At 37.6% G+C, this 25,664-nt stretch overlaps 1 protein-coding gene across 1 annotated transcript in view; it reads right to left on the reverse strand.

Annotated features, from left to right (window-relative positions):
* The window catches only part of ITPR2 (inositol 1,4,5-trisphosphate receptor type 2), a 469,109-nt gene that overhangs the window by 427,627 nt on the left and 15,818 nt on the right, over window positions 1–25,664 (reverse strand). The window contains exon 2 of the mRNA XM_055318489.1: window positions 6,428–6,498. Coding sequence (XP_055174464.1) covers window positions 6,428–6,498 — 71 coding nt within the window. The remainder of the gene's footprint in view (window positions 1–6,427; window positions 6,499–25,664) is intronic.

A 25,664-nucleotide genomic window follows, 5' to 3' on the forward strand; every position in this document is an offset into this window, starting at 1 on the left:
CTCAGCTACAAGCAGGAGATGTCCAAAAGTATGTTGTGGAAGAGGGTGATAAAACACCCTTTTCTCGGCCACCTGTACCCCCAGAGGATGGAAGTTGGCCCCAGCTCTTCTATCCTTGGGGAAGAGAATTCTGAGGGATGGTCCTCATGGAGTCTCAGAAGGCCCCAGGAACACTGAGTTCCAGTCACCACAGTGGTGAACATTAATGAACAATTTGTGGCCTTTTGTTTCCTTAGGCTCACTCTCCCCTACTTCCTTATCTGTGCTTCCAGAGATCACCTCCATCCACAGCTTCTGAAGTCTGATTTGTAGAGACTCTGACTAACACAATCCTAACCTATTTCTACTCAGAGATATTCAAGTACGCTGAAATAACACATGAATTCAGAGGATCACATGTTTTTGCCAACCTAACGAATTTCAAGGTGTCAAGAGACTGGGAATTTGAATAAATAATTGGGATAAGAGTTAAGATCTGAGAAAGAGAGAGAGCAAAGGCACATGCACTGGAGTGAGAGACAGAGTGAGCGGCAGGCAAGAATAATGAGCCGATCAATGCTAATAAGATGAAAGGTAACAGATTCTCTACTTGGTTCCAAAGTACCAATTATATAGCACAGGAGGAGGAAAATGAGGATTAAGACATGCAAATGAAAAGCATCAGGAGTCCAGGTTGACTAACAGCTGGAGGTGAATTAGGGAGTCCTGCCCAGGACTCTGGGGCCACAAGCAGAGGATCTCAAAAAGAGGAAAATCCTCATCATACTGGACCGAAATGTACTATGTTCTCTTCTTTCTATACCTCTAAGAATTATACTGACAAACAGAAGCTTGACCAGAAAATAAACAAGACAGTATAATGAAAACTAGAGAAATCACTGAAGTATTTGTGGCTGGCCGCAAATGAAAGACTTTTGGAAAAGATCTGTAGAAATGGGGATCCCTGGGTGGCGCAGCGATTTGGCGCCTGCCTTTGGCCCAGGGCGCGATCCTGGAGACCCGGGATCGAATCCCACATCGGGCTTCCGGTGCATGGAGCCTGCTTCTCCCTCTGCCTGTGTCTCTGCCTCTCTCTCTCTCTGTGACTATCATAAATAAATAAAAATTAAAAAAAAAAAAAAGATCTGTAGAAATGTGATCACCCTAAACAAATACTTAGAAAGGCTATTGTGTGAAAGAAGAATTAAATTTAATCTAATTGGCTGTACAGAGGCACTCAGTAAAATTTATAGGAGGGCATAATTCAATATATAGTATGATACAATGAATAAAAACAAACAGCAAAAAATAAAAATAAAAATAAATAAAAACAAACAGCTGTGCAGCCCATGATCTTAAGATGGCTGCAGAACTTTACACTTAACTCTGCCAACTGCAAAACTGGGAATAGTGACAATTCCCACTTTATAGGGTTATTGTGATTACCACATAATAGGAAGGGGTGCCTGGGTAGGTCAGTTGGTTAAGCATTTGCCTTCAGCTAAGAGTCATGATTCCAGAGTCCTGAGATCAAGCCCCGCATCGGGCTCCCTGTTCAGCGGGGAGCCAGCTTCTCCCTCTCCCTTTGCCTGCCTGCTCCCCCTGCTTGTGCTCTCATTCTCTCTCTCTCTCTCTCTCTCTCTCTCTCTCTCTCTCTCAAATAAATAAAATATTTTTAAAATAATACTAATAATAATAGATAGGAAGCCCCAAGCATAGGTAGCATTTATTAAATGCCTAATAAATCTTAGTTATTTCAAAGTTGAAATTGTTTCAGGCTTCATTTAAAAATGACACTAACCTCAAATCTGAAGCAATTCACCACAGCCACTGTTAAACTAGTGGAGGAGGGATTTAAAATTGGCTCATACTAGAGAATCACTGTGTTAGACAAGACCACATAGTCAACTAAATAAAAACTCAAAACTACTACCTAGCAAGATGGCTTTCTCACTTATGCACCTATGTGTGTAACTTCCATGAGTAGAAGCAAAAGATGAGAGTCCCAGCCTTCAAAGCAACTTCCCTGAATTATATGAAGAGGAGGAATTGAGTTGAAGAAATAATCTTGTCAATCTTCTCCCAAGACCCTGATTTCCACTATCTATATTAGTGTTGCACCACAGACCAGGTTTCTCTATTTTAGTTCTACTTCCAGAAACATTGTGATTTACTGCTTCAGGATGACTATTTGCTTGCCAGATGTGTCCATGTGTCCACCTGATAGGCATGGTACATCATGAAATAGTCACATGCCAAAGGACCACAGAATCTCAGAGTTGGACTTTTTTTTTTTTTTTTTTTTTTTTTTAGAGTTGGACATTTAAAGACCAAATGAGCCAACCCTGGGGAATATCTAATCAACCAGAAGAAGGAGCTATCTTCTATTCCCTCGTTCCCTCTGGGGGGTGGCTTCCTGGGTTCTCTATTACTTGTATATTTTATCACCCTGATGGTAATAAAGGGACACAGAAATCTCTCTTGCTTTGATTTCTATTAGCTTCTTCTCTTAAAAGAGAATGCACATGTTCAACAGAGCACAGATTTCAGGAAAAATCCACATCAGAGAAGAGTTTTCTAGAGAGTAGGAGGCAAGGAAGGTAGGGAAAAAGTGTTTACAGGAACTAGAGGGAAAAAAGGAAAACCAAAAGACTATAAAATCAATAAAAAAAACAATTGCTATAAGTTAGTATGAGGGAGAAGGATTAAATTATATATCAAAAAATAGGACCAGTCATCAAACATGTTGCTATTATGTGTCCCTGATATGTTTGCAAGAAGAAGGCCAGTGAATCTCGGTGGTATTCTCAAAAACTTAACCCCAATCTAATCATGAGAAAAACATCAGGCAGGCCCCAAAAATGAGGAACATTCTACAAAATACCTGGCCAGCATTCTCCAAAAGCATCAAGGTCATGAAAAACAAGGAGAGACTGAGAAAATGTCCAAGACCAGATTAGACTAAGAAGCATGATACTAAATGCTTCATGGGGTCCTTGATGGGATCAGGAATGAGGAAGGAGAGTAGGTAAAAAAACTGGTGAAATCCAAAGGAAGTCTGGAAGTTCAATAGTAGTGTACAAGCAGTCATTTCTTGGTTTTGACAAAATGCCCCAAATGGAAGCATGCTAACACAATGGGAAACTGGGTGAAGAAGAACCATCTATACTACTTTTATAACTCCTCTATACATATGAATTTATTCCAAAGATTAAAGTTTATCTTTTAAGAAAACAGACAGTTTGGGCAGCCCGGGTGGCTCAGTGGTTTAGCACCACCTTGGGCCCAGGGCCTGACCCTGGAGTCCCGGGATCAAGTCCCACGTTGGGCTCCCTGCATGGAGCCTGCTTCTCCCTCTGCCTGTGTCTCTGCCTTTCTCTCTCCTCTCCCTGTGTCTCTCATGAATAAATTTTAAAAATCTTTAAAAAAAAAAAAAAGCAGATAGTAGTTGACCATTTTGCACTGACAAGAGAAAGCCACTGTGCTTTTGTCAATATTAGTCTGTGTGATTTCTGCTAAAAAATAGCTGTCAATAAGGTTTTAAATAGCTCTTTGGAAGTTATTGTTAAATTTTGGTTTCCTCTGTTGATACGCGAGACACAGTCAAAAGAATATTTCACTGTATAATTGTGCATATTGAAGAGAATCATTTTAACCCTTTTGGAACTCTGGTTCCTCATTCTGAAAATTGCAGGGGAGGGGGGTGTTACACTGGATTACCTTTTAATTGCCTATAAGTTCTAAAATAGTATGATTCACTTGGACAAATAATAGATCCTGAAAAACAAAGATCTTTTCAAATTAATTTGAGAATATCATTTGTGTGGCTGAAGCAAGAGGAACTGAGGTACAGCGGAACTGTGTGATATGCTATTGTTTCTTCACCTTATCTAAAAAGTAACAATGAGGGAGGGTGCTCTGGAAACTTGGCCGAGGAGTCTGGAAATGCAGGGGTGGTGATGCTGGGAGGCCAACCTATGAAAAAAAAATGATGATTTTTAAAGCCAGAGGGCACAAGGGGAATATGTGAAGGCAGAGAATGGTGAAATACAAAAGCTGTAAAAGGACAAGCGATGTGAAAAGACAAGGCATCTGGAACAAGACAAGGCGCACTTTTGGCTGCTGAGCAGTCGGAACCCCAGGGCAGAGGCAAGCCCACCTCAGGGATTTCTTTTCTGGGCCTCTGCCATGACAGGGTTCCAAGAATCATTGAAGAGCCAGAGGTTTAAGGTAAAAGGAAACCCCAAATCCCCAATAAAAAAGGACCCCCCTCCGATGATAAATGGAGTAAAAAAAAAAAAAGTTTTAGTCTTAAACTAGAGGCAGAGAATCAGAACAAACTAGCAAGGACAATAACCAAAAGTATTAGATTACAGGAAAAGCCAGCCTTCCATGGGCGGGATAGAGCACCTGAGTGATTCATACTTTGAACCAGCGCCCACAGAATAATATGACACCAAGCATCTATATTTAATTACCTACTAGATTCAGAGTGTTACCACGGGGTTCCCTCAAATACACTAAAATAATCTTGAGGCTTTCAACCAATTCACTTCACTGGGAAAGAGGAAAAGAAAAGGTGGCCACAAACCCTGAAGGTTACCTTTGCAAGATTCATCTCCCCTAACTGCCTGAGAAGTAAGACTACCCAATCTTGGGGCAGTGAAGTGTGGAGCTGCCCCCATTGCCCCCAACCAAGTTTTATCATATGACCCCAAGAAAAGTCTCAGTCTCTCATCCAAAGCACCTAACTGCAGTTTTCTGGATGTCTAGTAGAGGCAAATGCCTAGAAAACACAAAAACGGAAAAAGTAGAATCCTGTTCTCGGAGAGGGAACAACGTAAGAGCAGAGTCAAATATGTCAAAAGGAAATATATCGTGCCTTTCTATTGTAAGTTAACTGTCATTTCTATAATGATTTAAAACTCTTTACATTTATTCTCCGGAAAGATTTCAGGCCTCACAAAGCTTTGTGTGGTGGGCATTGTTCTTGTTATTACCCATCCCTGCTCTCACCAGCCAACAACAAATGCCCTTTGAGGCTCAAAGCGGTTAGGTGACCTACTTTAAATGACACAGCCAGGGAGCTGTACAGTCAAAACCTGAACCCCATGTTTTTCCTGTTACAGATACAGATTCGTTGTCCCAGTTTGCCTTCAAAACTTTTCCTTGTATCTTTAATGCCCTCCAGCACTACTGACTCACCTGTCCCACTACTGACTCTTTGTCACCCTAGTTCTCTTGTGAGCCCATCCTCAGGAAGGACTGCTGAGGGAACCCCTCGCTTGCCCAGACTTAGGGTAGAGTCCCTACTGAGTAGTTTTATGGGTGCTTCTGATGGGCAGTGTATCTCCCACAGGTGGCTTTATGTTAATTTCTCCACGTGGAGAAAAAAAAATTGGATTTCCCATTAGAGTGGCCAATTTAAATCCAAAAATACCTCTTGTGCTTGTCACTCTCTCCACAAGGTTCTGGGTTTAGAGAAAATGAAACATCTATGATATTCTTATCATGGGAATTGAGTGGAAAAGAGTCCATCACAGGGAACGAAACAACGGAAACATTTGGCAATTGTTACAGCCTTCCTTTCCCCAGGGCAGGAAATAGCACATCCTGACTTGGGTCTGGGGCTCTAGGGAATCCCTTCCACTTTCTCTCTCTGGCATTTTATCCCATATTAAAACTGCTTTTCAACATTATGAGAAGTAATGCTTACACACTGTGTTCCCAGTGAATGCTGCTCTAAAATTATCTTTATTTTTATAAGTACACACAATCTACGAAATTGATTTGAGCCAGTTTTTAATGGTTGGCTTTCATTTGACCAGGATTCATTTGCAGATTCCATTAATCCTTCCTTCATCACAGTCAAGTTATCATCAGTCTCCTCTTATGGCCAATGTCTCAGTTGATACCATCAAGCTAACACTAAAATTATGCTTAGAAAGGAGTTCTAAAACAATTGTTAGTTATTACATGCCACTCAAAGTGACATTTTAAAAGCTAAGTGAACAAAATCACCGTCACCCTCCTGGAGATTTCACAAAGATAAACTAAAGAGCTGATAATGTAACACTAACATTTATAGCATAACTGTCATAGAAATACATAAATAAATATTTGGCTGCATTTATTGGTTTGAAAAGCAGCCTTTCAGAGTTAATTACTGAGATTTCCTTTCAATGGATAGATTATTGTCCAGCAAAACAAAAATTGATACTATTCTTTCATTGTAAAGCCTTCAATGTACAGAAGAAAAAAATAATGAAGAAATTTTTGAAGGAATTTTCAGTGGACATATTTATATGTGGAAGTTTCACACTGAATAAAGTTTTAACAGGAAAAAAAATCTAAAAATTTAAAAATTTAAAGTTTTAACAAGAATTATTTTAAGACACAAAAATAATCTCATGCCCTTAGGTCACTTAAATATAGATTTATTTCTTACCCCTGAATTTCTTGGGAGGGTTAGCAAGGTCTCCTGCCTCTGGGTGCACCACACATCTGTCATCCACTAACCTAAAAGAAAAAGTATGTTTACATTGTTAACCTCGTCATGTTCTTAAAGCACAGACTGCATGTGGATACTGTATAAACATTTACAAAGAGTTTTAATACCATTTTTCACTAAGAAACTCTTTAACAATCATAAATTTGTAAAAAGATTTTGTTATAAAGATATTAATTAAAGCAGAGTTTATGAAATTGAAAATTTTTAAGTGGAAGGAAACTGGTTAGATAAATCATGATACAGACAAATGATGGAACTCTGTATAGCTATTTAAAAGTCTTTTTTTTTTAAGATTTTATTTATTTATTCATGACAGAGAGAGAGAGAGAGAGAAGCAGAGACACAGGCAGAGGGAGGAGCAGGCTCCATGCAGGGAGCCTGATGTGGGACTCCATCCCTGTCTCCAGGATCACACCCTGGGCTGAAGGCGGCGCTAAACCACTGAGCCACCGGGGCTGCCCTAAAAGTCTATTTTTTAAATGTACTGGCCTGCAAAATATTTATATGTTGTGAAAATAAGTGGTAATAAACCAACAAGATATTCTATATGTTTAAACACACACAAACACACACACTCTACACATACGCATATAAGGAATGGAACACAGACACCAAAATATTAACAGTGGTCAGATGACACATGGTTTTTTTGACCTTCCTTTATTTTTTTCTTCTGTGTGTTTTAGAGGCTTTTTTGTTGTTATTATTGTTTTTTAACATTTTTAACAAAATGTTGTTGTTAACATTTTTAACAACAATGTGTGAGCTCATGAAATCAGGTTCACCGAGGGACGATAAAGTAGTAAGGGGCTCTCATTCTCCATTCAAAGCCTGGGTCAGCTGCTTCCTAGCTAGGTGACTCTGAGCCTTCTTTACACTTGTACAATAAAGATACCTACCTCATAGCATTGCTAGGACAATTAAATGACTTAATATCTCTAAAGAACCTCATGCAGTTTCTGGCATATACTAAGCCTTTAAATAAGTATTTAATAGATAAATAAAAATCAAGGACTTTGCCTGCCTTATTCCTTACCATACAGTCAGCTTCTAGAAGAATGCCTGACACACACTAGGTAGTCAATGGATATTAATCAAATGAATAAATCACCCTTAGAATTACAAAAACATATTTAATTCCAATTAAAATATTCATTAGATGGGCAGCCCCGGTGGCACAGCGGTTTGGCGCTGCCTGCAGCCTGGGGTGTGGTCCTGGAGACCTGGGATCAAGTCCCTCATCGGGTTCCCTGCATGGAGCCTGCTTCTCCCTCTGCCTATGTCTCTGCCCCTCTCTCTCTTGTGACTATCATAAATAAATAAATTTTTAAAAAATAAATAAATAGGGATCCCTGGGTGGCGCAGCGGTTTGGCGCCTGCCTTTGGCCCAGGGCGCGATCCTGGAGACCCGGGATCGAATCCCACGTCGGGCTCCCTGCATGGAGCCTGCTTCTCCCTCTGCCCGTGTCTCTGCCTCTCTCTCTCTATCTGTGTGTGACTATCATAAATAAACAAAAATTTTAAAAAATAATAAAATAAATAAATAAATATATAAATAAATAAATAAAAAATAAATAAAAAATAAAATATTCATTAGAAGCCAATTCCTAGAACAATACCAAGAGAGAAGCTGAATCTCCGACCTGAGAGCCAGGAGACATGAACCTCCTGTTCAAAGAGAATTATCTAACTACCAAAGCTTATTCACTAATATTCATTTACTTCATTGACTAAGTCGGACTAACTGGATTTTTTTCATGATATTGTGAGGATGCATGTGAATTGGTTAAATTTGTGAACATATTTAAAAGTAGATGCCCAGGGGCACCTGGGTGGCTCAGTGGTGGAGCATTTGCTTTTGGCTCAGGTCGGGATCCTGTGGTCCTGGGATCAAGTCCCCAGTCAGGCTCCCTGCCAGGAGCCTACTTCTCCCTATGCCTATGTTTCTACCTCTCTCTGTGTGTCTCTCATGAATAAATAAATAAAATCTTAAAAAAAAAAAAAAGAAAAAGAAAGGAAGTGCCCAAGTTGCAACAAACAAAAACCATTATAATCAGAATCACCAGTATACATCAACTCCAGCAGAGTAAATCCCAATTTGTGATCAAATGTCCCCTTGAATTAGGATGATTAACTAAATCAAAATGAAACTTTTGATTCTTGATTTATCTGATTACCAAAAGCAGGCATTTCCCAAATCACCAGAATTTTCTATGGCATCCAATTTGCACAAAACAAAATGGCCGAGCAATATGATTCTTTCTTTGGGAGATATATATATATATATATATATATATATATATATAATCACTGGTTTACTAACATGTGGTTTTACAAGAGCTGCCAAGCATGCAAGATATTCCTTTTAAAAGTCTTTAAAACTGTTTTTCTTAGAAACAGGAAGTCACATTGGGTCAAGAGAAAGTAAACTCAAACCTCCATAATATCCAACTTCAGCCTATAACACTGATGTGAAAAGCTTAAAGAGTCCTAAGAATGTCACAATAAAATATTTAACTTTTTTAAATGCTATGAATTAAAAGTCAGCTCCTCTAACTACTTAAGACATGTTAAGAATTCAAAACATAACACTGAAAACAATCATAATCTTTTTAGAACACATAAAAATTATATGAAAAGCAGCATTGACATCCTACTCATTCTTTGTACCTGCCCATGCCCCCCAGAAATACAGGCTCCCACTATAATGCCCCCTAAGAGTCCCCATCTGCATGGGTTAATCACCCAAAGGAAGAGGAAAAATTGAAGCTATAAATCAGATCACAGTGCATTTACATAAAGACTTAGGCCTATCCTCAATTACCTGATAGCCCAGATTAAAATATACTAAGAATGACTTCAGTTCTAAGAATTAGTCCTATTCTTTACACACAAACATCTGTGAAAATCACAAAATCATTTCATCATACGGACTTAATTGTAAATGAGAATCAAAGAAAGGGAAGGACCGGGTAGGAAGGGGGCAAAAAGCAGGGAGTGTGAATCTGTCACAAAGTATTGACAACCACTGATGCTAAAAGTTAAATATGATTTTAATGGTAGTTATTGGCACAACTTCCTCATTACCCCCACAGCTTCTTCTGGAATACCTCCAAGGTCAGAGTATTCATCATTTACCACCCTTCTGATAGTATTAAAATCAGAAAGGTGTTTTATATGGAGGGGAAATAGCACCCTGTGTTTCCCATTACTGTACTTATCACATTTTCATTAAGTTCCTTGCTTAATCATCTGGATCTTCCAATAAACTGCAGCTTCATGAAGTCAGGAACTGAATCTGTCTTGTTTACTGTTATCTTTGGCAATTTCAAGAATGAGTACATACTAAATATCTGTTACATGACTAAATGAGTCAGTGAATAAAAAGACACTGGCTTACCTTTCCCTTTTTCATCCCTGTTCTTTCTTCCGGAACTATGTAAACTAAGTTTTTTTTTTTTTCCCTCTGGGATGAATAGGACTATTTCTCTCCAATTCTTTCTCATATGGATATTTATCAAGGAGCTCAACATCTTCTCATACACCCAAGTGTCACCATCCCCCTTAAATATGATTCTAGGGACTATCCACTATCCACAGGAGTCCAGATATGCCCTCCAGCAAGTCCTGCACAAGGGACCCTTGCCTCCTTCTTTTTTTTTAATTTTATTTATTTATTAATGAGAGACACAGAGAGAAAGGCAGAGACACAGGCAGAGGGAGAAGCAGGCTCCCTATGGGAGCCTGATGGGGTACTCAATCCCAGGACCCCAGGGTCACAACCTAAGCCAAAGGCAGATGCTCAACCACTGAGCCACACAGGTGCCGCCTCCTTCTTTCTGATACAATGTTTGCAGTTATGTGATCTAAGATCATGGTAGTTAGGCCCACCTCTGACTCTCCTTGGGTTTATAACTAAACAATTCCAGGTCTTTTCCACGTGTACTATCAGTAAAGCAAAGCTCTCCCACCTACCACTGGTGCATTTAACTTTTATGACCTAGGGACAAGAATTTACAATTGAATAGGGATTAATATAAAGTTCACCCTTTGGTCTACTGGCAGAAATCACCCAAAAACCATCTATTACATCCCTAGCTAGTTTATTTAAGAGACCCTGCCATGATTACTGCCCATTTTAATCACTCATACACAGTATTTTCTAAATTGGCTAGACTATGTGGGGGAGTTAAATAATAACCAGCCCCATAATACTAACAACAAGTGTCTTTAATCCAGATGTACAGAATCAAAATTTTTGCGGATCATGACCAAGAATCTGTATTTTTTAAAAATATCATCAGGATCGCCTGGATGGCTTAGTAGGTTAAACATTGGGCTCAGTTGTGGTTCAGGTCGTGAGCTCAGGGCCATGAGATGGAGCCCTACATGGGGGTCCACATTCGTTTCAGAGATTCTCTCCTGAGAATCTTGAGAGAATTTTGAGATACTCTCTCCTTCTCCTTCTGCCCTTCCTATGCTCATGCGCTCGCTCTCTCTCTCTTTCTCAAGTAAATAGATACATCTTTTTAAAATGTCTCACCTTCCTTAAATGGATCAAGAGTACCTGTTCTACACTCCAATAGTACTTTAGGCTACCCTCTCTCAATAAAACTTATCAGACTCCATCATAATTTTTTATTTATATATAGGTCTCTAATGCTATAAGTTATAAGTTCCAAGAGAATCAGCCCATTTCTGTTTTGCTTACCATAATATGCCCAACTTTAATCATCAGGCCTCGAACATTGAAGATGCTACATAATTATTAATTGAGTGAATGACTGGGTGACATTTTGAATCACTAAAGTCAATAATGTTATTTTTGGGAGGCCATGTAAACATTAAAAATAACTGGAACCAACAAACAATTGCCTAAAAGTAGATATAAGGAAGGGTGGAAAACACTTCCCATCCAGATGTGTTTCAGAAAATTATCAAAAATATCAAATCCTGAAAAAGGCTAAAGTAGCCCGTTCTAAATAATTATATCTCGGGCAGCCTGGCTGGCTCAGCAGTTTAGTGCTGCTGTCAGCCCAAGGCCTGATCCTGGAGACCCAGGATCGAGTCCCACGTCAGGCTCCCTGCATGGAGCCTGCTTCTCCCCCTACCTATGTCTCTGCCTCTCTCTCTCTCTCTCTCTCTCTCTCTCTCTCTCTCTCTCTCTCTTTGTGTGTGTGTGTGTGTCTCATGAATAAAGAAAATCTTTAAAAATAATAATAATAATAATAATTATATCTCATATAGCCCAATAAAAAATCTCAAAGACATAAAGTTGAACTTAAAAGAAAGCAAGTCCCAAACTAGTAAATGCTATATAATTCGATTTACATAGAAGGCATAAATAGGCAAAACTAAATAGCAGATTTTAGAATAGTATATTTTAGAAATATGCATGGGGTATAAACAAATTATTGTATAAAATATATGGCTATCAGATTTTTTTAAAGATTTCCAAAAGAGAGAAAATTTCTTTGATCTCCAGTCCCTTATTATTCTACCATCTGCAAAGAAAATGTCACATAATAAGTAAAATGTTAGTCATAAATAAAGAATAAAGGGAAATCTTATGGAATAGGAAGGATGGAATGAAAAACTCAAAGGGGAAGTCATACCATACCACTCAAAGTCAATTACATGAAAAACATAAATAGGAAGAATCATCAGTTGCAGCCCCAATAAGGAAAGATGTACACTGCATCTCCTATAAGAAATCACCTACACTTGAGACTCAGCCAATGAGAAACTGTCATGATCCTGGACTCATGCTTTTCTCCAATGGACTTTCATTCAAAACAACCCATCCCAGCTTCCTCCTTCTCCATAAAATAATGGTCCTTTCCTTTGTTGGTTGGACTTGCCTATGGTTTTGCTACAGCTTGTATCACTAAATTGCAATTCTCTGTTATTCCCAAGTAAACCCCATTATGCTGATAAAATAACTTTTTTTTTAAAGTTAACAGTCGCATCTTTTTCCTTCAGAAAACACAAAAGAAACTTTCTAGTGTGAATGCTTAATATAATAAGTATATTATTTTCCTGATGTTTACCTGCCACATATCTCTCTGCTCCTCGTACCATTAAATGATATATAGTTCATTTCTAACAAAATGACTCTGAAGCACTTTTAAACAAAATGAAGTTAGGGGGGAAAGAGAAATTGGGAATCTACAATGGATATTACCAAAAATGTTTACTAAGAGAGGGGGTTCAGATAGCGACTAAGTTCTTAAGCATTATGGAATTGCCCTCAAAGTACTTCCAGAACTTTACCACAAATAATTTTATCCCCAACTCTGGGTTCACTTTGCTAGCCATACAAATTTCTCTCTTAAATTCTTCAATCCTCTGGCATCTTACCTAAATTATCCCTCCTCCTCATACATCCCTACCACCTGCCATTCCACAGTCCCCCCCACCCACCCACGCCGGCACATATTCACCTCCCTCCTTCACCTTCATTTAGAAGCAGCATTAGAACAGAAAGAAAAAAAAAAAAAAAAACCTAAGTTTTAAGCCTTGGTCTGCCACTACAAAACCAGCTGTGTTTACACTCATCATATAACCTTTCTGTGCCTTATTTCTTAAACGGGGCAGTTGTGTTCTGACAATCCCTTCTAGTTCTGTTTTGTTTTTTGTTTTTTGTTTTTTCATTTCTCCTCCTTTGTAATTAGAGTTGGCTTGTGGTATTATTCTTCAATAGCAAACTCTGACATTTATAGTATTTTCACTGTAGTGTGAATGTTTAACTGATATTAATTTTTTTTAGGTTGATGTATTATTCTATCATTCCAAGGACGGCGCAAGTATGTGATTTTGTTCGGTTCCCTCCCCATTGTCATAGAAGTCAGTTTGTACAGCATTTTCTCCTAGTCTGCCTATTACTGTTTACATAAAAGTCAAAGAATTTGAAAAATGCCTTCCTCAGGATATGAATGAGCATCTATACCAGGTGAGATCACTTATTTAGTAATACTGAGTTGACTGTAACTACTATCAGTTCTCAATCATCTGCCTAGACCTAGAAAATCATTGGTGCTGGTAAAAAATGACTCACAAGGCAAAGTTCTGGTCCAGATGTTTACTCCTACCAGACTGACATTCTTTTCTGAGTTTTTACCACCAGAAACAATTTGGCACCAATTTGGAGGTATTCTCAGGAAAAAAGGCATAAAATGGAAAACTCACCTAGCGACATTCTTTTCTTCCAAGCATAGACACCTACCCTCACCCTAGGTTTCTACTGCTTTTGGTCACTTTCTCACACCTTCACATAGTTGTTTTTTTATGTTTTGTCCAGTTTATAGTTGTTATCCTACAGATTAAATTCAAAGAAATATGAGCTCAAATATTTTTTAAAGATTTTTTATTTATTTATTCATGAGAGACACAGAGAGAGAGGCAGAGACAAGCAGAGAGAGAAGCAGGCGCTACGCAGGAAGCCTGATGTGGGACTCGATCCCGGGACTCCAGGGTCATGCCCTGAGCCAAAGAGATGCTCAACCGCTGGGCCACCCAGGCATTCCGAGCTCAAATATTTTTAAAATCAAGGCAACAAACATGAATCACCAAAAACAATAGTGTAATTATCAACTAAAAAAAATAAGGTAACTATTATGAATGTTTTAAGATAAAATTACATTTTTTTAATAAAATCAAAAAGTAAGGGGCACCTGGGTGGCTCAGTCAGTTAAGGGACCAACTTGATTTCAGCTCAGATCGCGATTTCATGGATCATGGGATCCAGTCCCATGTCAGCTCTGCACTCAGCGGGGAGTCTGCTTAAAGATTCTGTCCCTCTGCCCATCCCCAACCCTTACTAGCACTCAATCCCTGTGTCTCTCTGTCTCTCTCTCTCCTTCTCTCCCTCTCTCTCTAAAAATAAATAAATCTTAAAAAAAAAAGAAAGAAAGAACAAAGAGTAGAGCAATCAAAAATGGCCAGACAGATCTGATTAAGAATTTCTACAAATGAAGCATAAGTGTTGAACTAAGTAGGTGAGTTTAAGGCAGTAAATTAGACACAGCTAACGAATAACCTGGAAGATTGGAAGATAAATCTTAAGAATCACTCAAAAGGAAATTGAAGGCAAGAAGGACAGAATAAGAATGGAAGAGGGGTTAAAGAAATATAAAATGTAGGGGGTACCTGGGTGGCTCAGTCAGTTAAGTGTCCAACTCTTGATTTCAGCTCAGGTCATGATCTCAGGGCCATGAAATCGAGCCCAAGGGCATGGAACCTGCTTAAGATTCTCTATCTCCTGGGCAGCCCGGGTGGCTCAGGAGTTTAGCGCCGCCTTGCCCAGGGCATGATCCTGGAGACCCGGGATACAGTCCCACATCAGGCTCTCTGCATGGAGCCTGCTTCTCCCTCTGCCTGTGTCTCTGTCTCTCTCTCTCTCTCTCTCTCTCTCTCTCTCTCTCCCTGTCTCTCATGAATAAATAAATAAAATCTTTAAAAAAAAAAAAAAGATTCTCTCTCTCCCTCTCCCCTGGCCCCCTCTGCCCTCTTTCTTTCTCTGAAATAAATATTAATATATATTTATTCTCATCCTACCATAAATATATATGGTAGGATAAGAAGCTTACCATGCATATATAATTCATATCCTGGAAGGAGAGGATGTAGAGAATGAAAAAGAGGCAATATTCAAAGAGACAATGTCTGAGAATGTCCAGAGCTAATGAAAAATATGAATCCATGGATACAGAAAACACAACCTACTAGAGACTTCTCAAAATCTACAATATAAGCCAGAAGATAGTGGAATCATTTCTTCAAATGCTTTAAGAAAATTAGACTGTCAAGTTTAAATTGTGTGTACTAGCAAAGTTAATTTTAAGAACAAGGGTAATATCAAAGCATTTTTAAGGACACCTGGGTAGCTCAGCGATTGGACATTGCCTTCGGCTCAGGGCATGATCCCGGGATCTGGGATCAAGTCTCACTTCAAGTTCCCTGCGGGGAGCCTGCTTCTCCCTCTGCCTATGTCTCTACTTCCCTCTCTCTGTGTCTCTCATGAATAAATAAATAAATCTTTAATTAAAAAAAGCATTTTTAGATAGACAAAAACTAAGAATTTACCATTAGCAGACTTTCACTGTTGAGTTTATACTTCAGATACTGAAGGAAAACTGTTTTACTAGAAAAATAGAAGTTATTAGAAGAAATAGGGGGAAAACGCTTAACATGAATTAATCTAAACAAACATCATTGGTATAAAAGAATAATAATGACTAACGTGTGGGTTTAAAAAAAAAGAACAGCACCAAAATAATGAACAACTGCATATAAGCAGAAAGCAAGTGATCAGAATGAAACAGTCCAGTGTTTCTGAATGCTACACAAATGAATTAAAGTATCAATTACTTTTATGCTTTCTTAAGTATGTATAGTGTAATTTCTTAAACTACTTAAACAACAGAAACAGAGTATAAATACAGAAGGAATAGGAAGGGGAAAAAAGAATAAAAAGAAAAATAAGCAAAACTTCAATCTATGCAAAAAAAAATAAGAAAAAAGGAAAAATCAGGGAGAAGTTATGATTAACATAAGGCACAAAGTAAGAGGGTAGAACCAAGCCAACAATTAGCATAATAAAAAAATTTAAAAATAAAAATTTAACCTATCATTTAAAAGACAGATTCGCACCCCCTTCCCAAAAGCAGATTTTTGGACTGGATAAAAAATCCAACCATATCCTAATTATAAGAATCATCCTAGGGATCCCTGGGTGGCGCAGCGGTTTGGCGCCTGCCTTTGGCCCAGGGCGTGATCCTGGAGACCCGGGATCGAATCCCATATCGGGCTCCTGGTGCATGGAGCCTGCTTCTCTCTCTGCCTGTGTCTCTGCCTCTCTCTCTCTCTCTCTCTGTGACTATCATAAAATAAAAAATTAAAAAAAAAAAAAAAAAAAGAACCTATTTAAAAAAAAAAAAAAAAAAAAAAAAAAAAAGAATCATCCTAGAACATAAGGGTAGAAAAAGACATAACAGAGAAATACCAATCAAAAGAAAACTATGGTTACAGTGATAATATCAGAAAAACAGATTTTAAGAAAAAAAAAAAGCACTGGGGCATCTGAGTGGCTCAGTCAGTTAAGCATCTGCCTGCAGCTTAGGTCATGATCTAGGCGGGGTCCTGGGATCCAGCCCTGGATCAGGTTCCCTGCTCAGTGGGGAGTCTGCTTCTCCCTTTTCCTCTGCCCCTTCCCTCTTTCCACTTCAGGCACTCACTCTCTCTCTTTCTCTCTTTCAAAAAGATAAATAAATCTTAAAAAAAAAAAAAAAAAAAAAAAAAAGAGGGCAGCCCAGGTGGCTCAGTGGTTTAGCACCACCTTCAGCCCAGGGCGTGATCCTGGAGACCCAGGATCAGGATCAAGTCCCACATCGGGCTCCCTGCATGGAGCCTACTTCTCCCTCTGCCTGTGTCTCAGCCTCTCTCGTTCTCTCTCTGTGTCTCTCATGAATAAATAAATAAAATATTAAAAATAAATAAAGAAAAATTAAAAAAAGAAAAAAGTAGCATTCAGGATAAATAAGGCCTTTACATAATGAGAAGTGTTTTAGTTCACTAAGAAGATGCAAAATTCTAAATACGTAATAGCCTCAAATTACATAAAACAAAACTTATAGAACTACAGGGAGCAATTAACAAAGACATTATCATAGTGAGAGATTTCAACACACTTCTCAGTTACTGATAGAGCCAACAGACAAAATTTGGTAAGAATATATGTCTTGAAACCCAAAAATAAGAAGCCTGATCCAACAGGCATATATAAAACATGTAACTCCTCATGAAAGTATATAAAATTCATAACTGGAGGAAGTATTTTCTTTTGAGCATATATGGAATATTAACATACCAGGTCCCTCAACTATTTTCAGATTACTATATATGATTTTCATATTTCTACTATATTTCTAAAATATAGACTAAATTCCTAAGTTTTTAAAAAATACTATTCTCTTGGCTTATAATGTACTTATGTTTAGCTAAAAAGCCCATACTCATCCATGCACCAGAGGCTTAGACTCCTTCTATGGCCCCACCATATTTGATATGCACCCTTCCAAGGTGATATTTATTGCCATTATACTTCTAAGATACATACCTCTAAAAAACAGTGAGCTCCTTGAGGACTGCAGGAGGAGTATATTTTTTTAAGTTTATGTATTTATGTAAATTTCTACACCCAACATGGGGCTCAAACTCATGACCCTGAGATCAAGCATCTCATGCTCTTCTGACTGAGCCACCCGGGTGCCCCTGCAGGAGTATATTTTTAAACTTTATACCCTCAATATGTAGCACAGTGATTAGGATATAGTCAGTTCACAAAAAATAATTGAAAGAATGAATGGGTACTTCATTTATGAATGAATTGAATGGATGAATGGATCGGGAAGGTAAAGAAACCAAATTGCAAAAGACAAAATGAAGTTGATGATATAGTATTAAGATCATAGGCAGGAAAGATGAAATAAATATGTGATAATGATACAACTGTTCATTCTTGGCTCATCTCCTTGGCAAAGCATAAGTAACATTTAATTAGATATTCTGGAAGTGGATGGCTAAAAGAGACCTCAAAAAGTACCAATCAGTAAGAGCTCTTAGGCAAAAGAGAACAAAAGTTAGCCAAAAATATTTCCTTCTTCGGAACACTTCAGAGCACAATGCAATTGGTGATTAAGGTTTAGAGGTGTAAGGACATGCCTCTTCCTTGTTCCTTTGAGTATGCTACCTTCTCCAAAAGGAGAGGAATATAGAACTATCTACCACTTGCTGGCTAATCATGCATGAAAGAGAAACATACCTAAGAAGAAAGAGTTGGCAAGAGAAGTTCCCTGGCCAGAAAAACCTCTGTCAGCTATAGACCAATTCCCACAATTATTCCAGCATGAGAAACTAGATTTTTTTTTCCCCAGAAAGTTGAAGAGTATAACAATTGCCTTATTAAAACTACAAACAGATGACTCTTATTTTGAGTCAACAAGGACCTGGGATATTTCTAAGATCAGAAAAGGGAAGAGCTCAAAACTCTTAAAAATTAACCTCCTAGGGGATCCCTGGGTGGTGCAGCGGTTTGGCGCCTGCCTTTGACCCAGGGCGCGATCCTGGAGACCCGGGATCGAATCCCACATCAGGCTTCCGGTGCATGGAGCCTGCTTCTCCCTCTGCCTGTGTCTCTGCCTCTCTCTCTCTGTGACTATCATAAATAAATAAAAAATTTAAAAAAAAATTAACCTCCTAGAGACATAGCTTCCAACATTTAATTAACAGTGGCTAAATGTGAATAAATAGGAATTAAAAAAAAAGAACACAGATGTCAATTTAAAGTCACCCTTATAATTGGTATAGATGGAATCAATGGGCAAAAGACCCTCTTTTAAGCCTTTTCTTTGCAGGAAGAAAATAATCCCAGACTTATTTGTGTTATTACCAAGGGTTTAATTGTGGTTGAAATGATAGATAAATCCTCTTCTGGAGTGTTTTAATTAAAAAGCAGAGACCTCTGTGGGATGGAGTAAATGAAAATGAAGCAACCCACATGACCTCTGAAAGCAGAGCCAAATGAGGATAAAATCAAAGGTAAACAAAAATAAGCAGGAAAATATGACAGCTGAAGAAAGCTACACATACATGCGCTGAATTATTTCCCTTGTTTCCAGGTTAGACAAAAAAAAAAAAAAAAATTCCTATCCTTGCAGGCAAAAATAGTATTTCTAAGTTAGATTTTGTAATTAACACTAGGTAATGAATTTCTCTCTAAACGCAAGGATACTCTTAATTTTAATACTATTTCTTCAGTGATCATCATAAGCAGAAATAAAGGTTCCCAAAAAGACATATTAACTTCTGCTAGAGCAGGACAAAAATGGGATAATAATAAATTTAACCCCAGAGATTTCCTTTAAAGATTCTAATATCACAGTTGTATCTATTTCATACTAAATATGTGATGTTGGTACAAAGTTAACATTCACTAAAGGTTAGCCATCATCATCATGAACACTATTGATTATAAATGCACAAAGTACATACTCAGTAATTATTAACTATCATAATATTCACCATCATTACTATTTATCATTATCATTAATTGCTGAAAGAAGTTCACTAGTAAGATAAATCACCTCAGAAAAAATGTATTTAAATCTCTTCATCAGGGGACCTCTGGGTGGCTCAGTGGTTTAGTGCTTGCCTTCAGCCCAGGACGTGATCCTGGAGTCCCAGGGATCAAGTCCCACATCGGGCTCCTTGCATGGAGCCTGCTTCTCCCTCTGCCTGTGTCTCTCATGAATAAATAAATAAAATCTTAAAAAAAAAAAAAAAGAAAGAATGGCATCCCTCTACCACCCAAAGGAGGATAGGAGACCTAGGTGAGCCCTTCTCTCTTCCCTCATGCCAGACACACAGTGCTTGGTCCAGGGGAGAGTATACAGCCAGGCAGGACCAAAGTGCCTCTACAGAAGCAGATATGAACAATGAAAGGAAAAGGGAGGGTTCTACCTCCTAAAATCAAGCATTATGAGAGAAAGTATAGGCCTAGAACTGCCAGAAATCATTTTTCCCCACCATGAGTAGAAAAGGCCTGCCCGAGAAGAAGTCCTGAGAAGGAGAGAAGTGAAAAAAGAGAGACACAATCCTAGTCTCAACTGAACCCTTGGTCACCTCAACTGAACCCTTGATCTCAGTTGAACCTGAAGCCAGAACCTCCTCTTGGACTCCCCAGTAATGCAAACCAAAAAAGCTCCTAATCTTCTCAAACTAATTGGGTTTCTATCTCTTGCAATAAAAGTAAATGAAGGTCCTATATAGAGTACAGATCTAGTTAAAGTATAAACAACCAGAAAATCCAGATGAGATTAACCACATACCAAATGTGTCCAAAATAAAATATAACTATTTTATCACTGTTCATTCAACAAATATTCATTGATTATGAGCCAGGCACTGTCCTAGGCACTGAGGAAACCACAGAGTACAATGCAAACCAAACCCAAAGTTTCCAGTTTAATAAAGAGCTATTATTACACATTAGCACAAGCACTCCCAAGCTTGAATCCAATGGGTGATCTTCAGGGAATCTTGAACACCATTAAACACACATAAACTCTTGTGTTTTTGTATACTATTTAAGTTGCAATCTAAATTTCCTCAATCTCAAAGCGACAAACAACCCCCAAAAGATCAAGGAAAACTCTTAGAGCATAAACACACCTTAGAATCAAGAGGTCTCTAAGTTTTTATGGAAATTCTCATCCCTTAACCTTAGCATAGTTTTGTTGAAAGAAGACACAATTTATTGAACAGGCATGTCACAGAAAGATCACTCTCCTTTAAAATATATTATGAGGCTAACTCCTTTAATAATTCCTTTTTTCTAAGGAAACAAAACTAATAGCTAATAGCTGGTTGCCTTAACTCCTAATGAGCTGGAAAGTATCTCAAATATTAACATTTTAAGGACTGAATAGAAAAGAGTATTTAGATCCTCTCCTGTAGATCATATACAGTCTTCTCTTCTTAGGATGCTGTTTATAGCCAAAACACAGTTCAATCATTTAAAAAAAAAAAAAAAACTAATGGGAAACAAAGAAATAACTCTCCAAAAGGAGGATTTCTCCCTACTATGAAGTTTTAAAGGGCCCAGCTTACAAATATTGCTATCAATAGCCAACTTTATTTTTTTCCTTAGCAACTTAATTTGAATTTGAAAGTTCCTTTATTATAATTTAATAGAACCGAAGAGCAATCAAGTTGCAACATGCAAAATGTCAATAATTCCCAAAAGTTACAAGAGAAATTAGCATTTCAGAAGCTTCTCTTAAAGTTATGTTTCATCTATAGAATTTCAAATCAAAGGAAAATAATTTTACAAAAATAAGCTCAAGAAAGGTATCATGCTCTGCAGTATGCTCATCATTTGAATGCTTAGGAGTACTCAGTACCTACTTTCTAATTCCTTTTGAAGCATATATATAGGTTGTCTGTTTCACACTTGCCTTTCTTGAACCCAAAAGGAAAGGTATCTCTCCTTTTCACCTGTAAAATGGTTTTCTACTAAACTGATATTGATCAGATTCTTATCTGGTAAAAAAAGAAAGAGAGAGAGGAAAAGAAAGAAAAAGAAAGAAGAAAGAGAAAGAAAGAAAGAAAGAAAGAAAGAAAGAAAGAAAGAAAGAAAGAAGAAGAAAGAAAAGAGAGAGAGAAAGAGAAAAAGAAAAAAAAAGAAAAAAAGGAAGGCAGGCAGATAAGACAAACAGGAACCAGGGTCACTGCTTTCCCTTACTCAAAAATGATCTTCTGGAGATGTTTTAACAGCACCTGATTCATTATAACTATTTTCTCACAAAAACTTCCTCTATGAATGTGATTTGGTGGCTTTCATTTTGGCTTTTCTGACTCCCAGACGACCAAAAGCAGATGCCTTTTCAAGGCAAAACAACCTCTTTCTCAACCTCCTGCCACTCCTGGGTGTGAAACTAAAGAACAAGTAATCAAATGTCCATACTGATTTTTTTTTTACTATCCTGACCAAATAATTCACTGATTCCTATTTACCAGGTAAGCACTACCTTCACTCTTCAATAAAAGATGTCTCCCTAAGGACAATCTCACTTGACATTTTGGTAAGATGTCCCAAGATGGCATGACTTTCTTGCCTCCTAGAAGAGCCAAGGGAAGAACGATGTCATCAGCAGCCATTTGCCATGAATAAAATCAGCTACTGTCTTTCAGTGCTCTTATTTACCTATATCTGTTTTTCTCATTCTTTCTCTTCTATAATGTCAAGCTTCAAACTTACCCACAATAGTTTTTAAACCATTTGGGTTTTTTTAAAGATTTATTTACTTCTTTGAGAGAGAGAGAGAGAGAGAGAGAGAGAGAGAGCTAGAGCATGCAGGGGGTGGGGGTTGAGGGAAAGTGAGAGAGAATCTTAAGTAGACTCCATACTGGGCATGGAGGCCAACTCGGGGTTCAAACTCACAACCCTGAGATCATGACTTGAGCCGAAATCAAGAGTCTGACATTGAACTGACTGTGCCACCCAAGCGCCCCTTAAGCCATCTTTTTAAGTAACTGTGTTTAGGGTCCTATTATCTTGCCAAACTAATGGTTGCCAGCCAAACTCCTAATCAAGGAGAGAAAGACAAATCTACATGGTCACCCTATTTTATGGGACATGCTATTAGGAACACATGTGGATTTAGTAATATACTTGCTCTCTCCCATAGACTAATACAGCTTTCAGCTTGTTATTTTTGTTGTTGCTGTTGTTTTTAAAGATTTTATTTATTTATTCATGAGAGACACAGAGAGAGGCAGAGACATAGGCAGAGGGAGAACAGGCTCTGCGCCGAGCAGGGAGCCTGATATGGGACTCAATCCCAGGCCCCAAGATCACGCCCTGAGTCAAAGGCAGACACTCAACCATGAAGCCACTCAAGCATCCCTTCAGCTTGTTATTTTTAAAGTCCCTATAGATTTGCACATTAAGTCATAATGCTGTCCATAATAACAAATCACATGGAAAAAATACATCCATAAGGAGACAAACAATTCCTCAGCTGTGTGTTGTTTCTGGGTTGTACACTGAGGGCTTTGTCATGAGAGACCACATCCATGCAGGATGGTGGGATCTCCTGCCAGGATAAGGAGAAATTTTCCTAAGTCATAATGAATAAAAAACCATCATGGTCTCCCTTTGGCCCTGGCTCTTGTCCTGTCAGAAGAAGGTCTGTGAAAGGCGCAAGATTTGCTCTAAACTACGATTGAGTATTACCAAGATGATCCCTGGTTCCTTCTTCAGTTTCCTCTAGCAAAGCAGTTTTATAGATAGTCCCTACAGTAAACGGTCTCCAAAAATCCTTAGAGCTGTGCCCCACCTCCCCCGATGGTGTCCTGTATTTAAATGTTGAATGAGTGAAATGACATCCTTTTGGTCATCTGTTTTATTCAATATTCTAAACCACTAAATTCTCTCTAAATAGATGAAAGCCCTATCGCCACTTTCCCCACATCCACCCTCTTTAATTCTCCCTTCCTCTAAGCACAGCACCAAGGGATCCAGTCTTCCCTTCCTTTCACACACCAGTCAAAAGCCCCTTCCATGACTGGAGAAAATCTAAATTCCAAGATCTTGGCAGTGCTGGGGCTGTTACTAGGCCAGACTCATTAGCATTCCAAACAAAGCCTAAAGAACTGCTAAATTGCAAAGTTTTCTTTAGAGGGCTTAGAATTTAAAAACAGGAAAAGAAAGGATGTGATAGGAAGTGTTTTATGTTCCTTTATTCAATGTTGTTACATTTCCTTTAATTTATGGATATCTTGATTTACACACATAATTGTGCTAAGTATTTCACCCTTTAACCTTCCCTGAACACCAGAGTTAGAAGAAACAGCTTGACCAGATGTCTTTTTTTAACAATCAATAAACCCTAAATCCATAACTCATCTCCTCATGTCTCGTTAAAAAAAAAGCAATTAAAAAAAGGATATCTTAATAACATTCCAAATATCATGATTGATCTGTTGAATTGTAGTCAGATGAAACTTGGAGTGTAATTTTAAAACCACTACCTATACTAACTAAAACGACATTTAAAAAAATACATATATATACATATATTTAAAATATTTTAGTTATATATAATTTTATATATGCATATATATAATTTATATACAGAAATTATTTCTCTTTTCCAAATATGTCCTTTCATCAATAAACACAAAATAAAATCAAGAAAATAATGGGTTATGTACATAACTCAACATTCTATTTGCATCACTGCTACAACAATGGAAAACATTTTCCGGGAAATGTTTTACAGAAGAAACATTTTCTGGCTTTTTAAACTACATCAAATCTGGAAAATGAAGCCATTGATATTTAAATGTGTAATATGATTCAACTCAAGCTAATAAATAGGTTGGGGTGACCTCCTTATGACTTTATCATTTAAATATATATGTATATGTATATATATATATATATATGAATTTTCCAAACATCTAGCATGTACCAGTACACCTTTCCAAACACTTACACAGGTATAACATCATTTCATACCCCCAAAGAACCATTAATGAACAGAGCACACATATAATTACTACTCCCAATTTAAAGATAGGAAACTGAATTCCGATATTAAATAATTTTCCAAGTTCTCAGAACCTCTTCAAGGTAGGATAGAATTCAAACCTTAGCACTTAAAAGGATTTTTCCAAAATCCACATTGCCTTTAAAAGCTTATTATCAAACATCTATGTATTTAGTGGTTTGATTTCAACCTTGAAATTAAATATGATTTCTAGATAATTATATCATAACTAACCAATTTCTTCAGTAGTTCAAAGTGGACCTGAGTTTTAAATTTTAAAATAGGAGGAAAAAAATGAGTTGAAGACACTGACTTTTAAGACTTAGAGAAATTTATGGTGTCATTTCTGAAAGGTCACACAAAGATCACATTTCAATATTACATATTAATTAGGGATCATAATTCACATCTAGCTCTGGCACAAAATAGGTGGAATTTTTAATTGAAAGTATTTTCAAAACAAAATTTTCTAATGTGGGGGATCTAAACTAGTGATTTTTTTATTTCAAAATTTGTATTTTAAATCCTGCTATATTACACCCTGCTTTGTATGTATCTCCATAAAAATAATTAATTCATGTACATTGTGTGCACATAAGGTGCCACAATTATTCCATGAAGTGGATAAGCTACTTGTGCCTAAACAAAACTATCTACATTGAAAGGAAATACATTCACAATAAAATTTAGTGTAAGATATAGAGATTCTCGCGCATGTACTTTCATGGATGAGATTCTTCTTTTTTTTTTTTGGATGAGATTCATTTATCAAAGCACATTTATTCATGTGCTTATGAATAATGTACTTATTTTGAAAAAATCTGTTTCATAAACTCCCTCCTTTTTTCTTTTGTAGCAACATTACTGAGGTATTATTTAGGCGCAATAAACTGCTCCCTTACCTCTGACCCCTCACCATGACCCCCAACCTTAATTTCCTGAGTCCTTTCCTTCAAGAGTTGATGCCAAATTTAGACTGGACTAGACCTGAGTTTTATTACAGCATGTAAAAGTATTCAGGTAATTCAAAACATCTAGCATGTACCAGTATACCTTTTCAA

This window comes from Nyctereutes procyonoides, unplaced genomic scaffold (genome assembly GCF_905146905.1).
Source record: "Nyctereutes procyonoides isolate TBG_1078 unplaced genomic scaffold, NYPRO_anot_genome, whole genome shotgun sequence".
Lineage (NCBI taxonomy): Eukaryota > Metazoa > Chordata > Mammalia > Carnivora > Canidae > Nyctereutes > Nyctereutes procyonoides.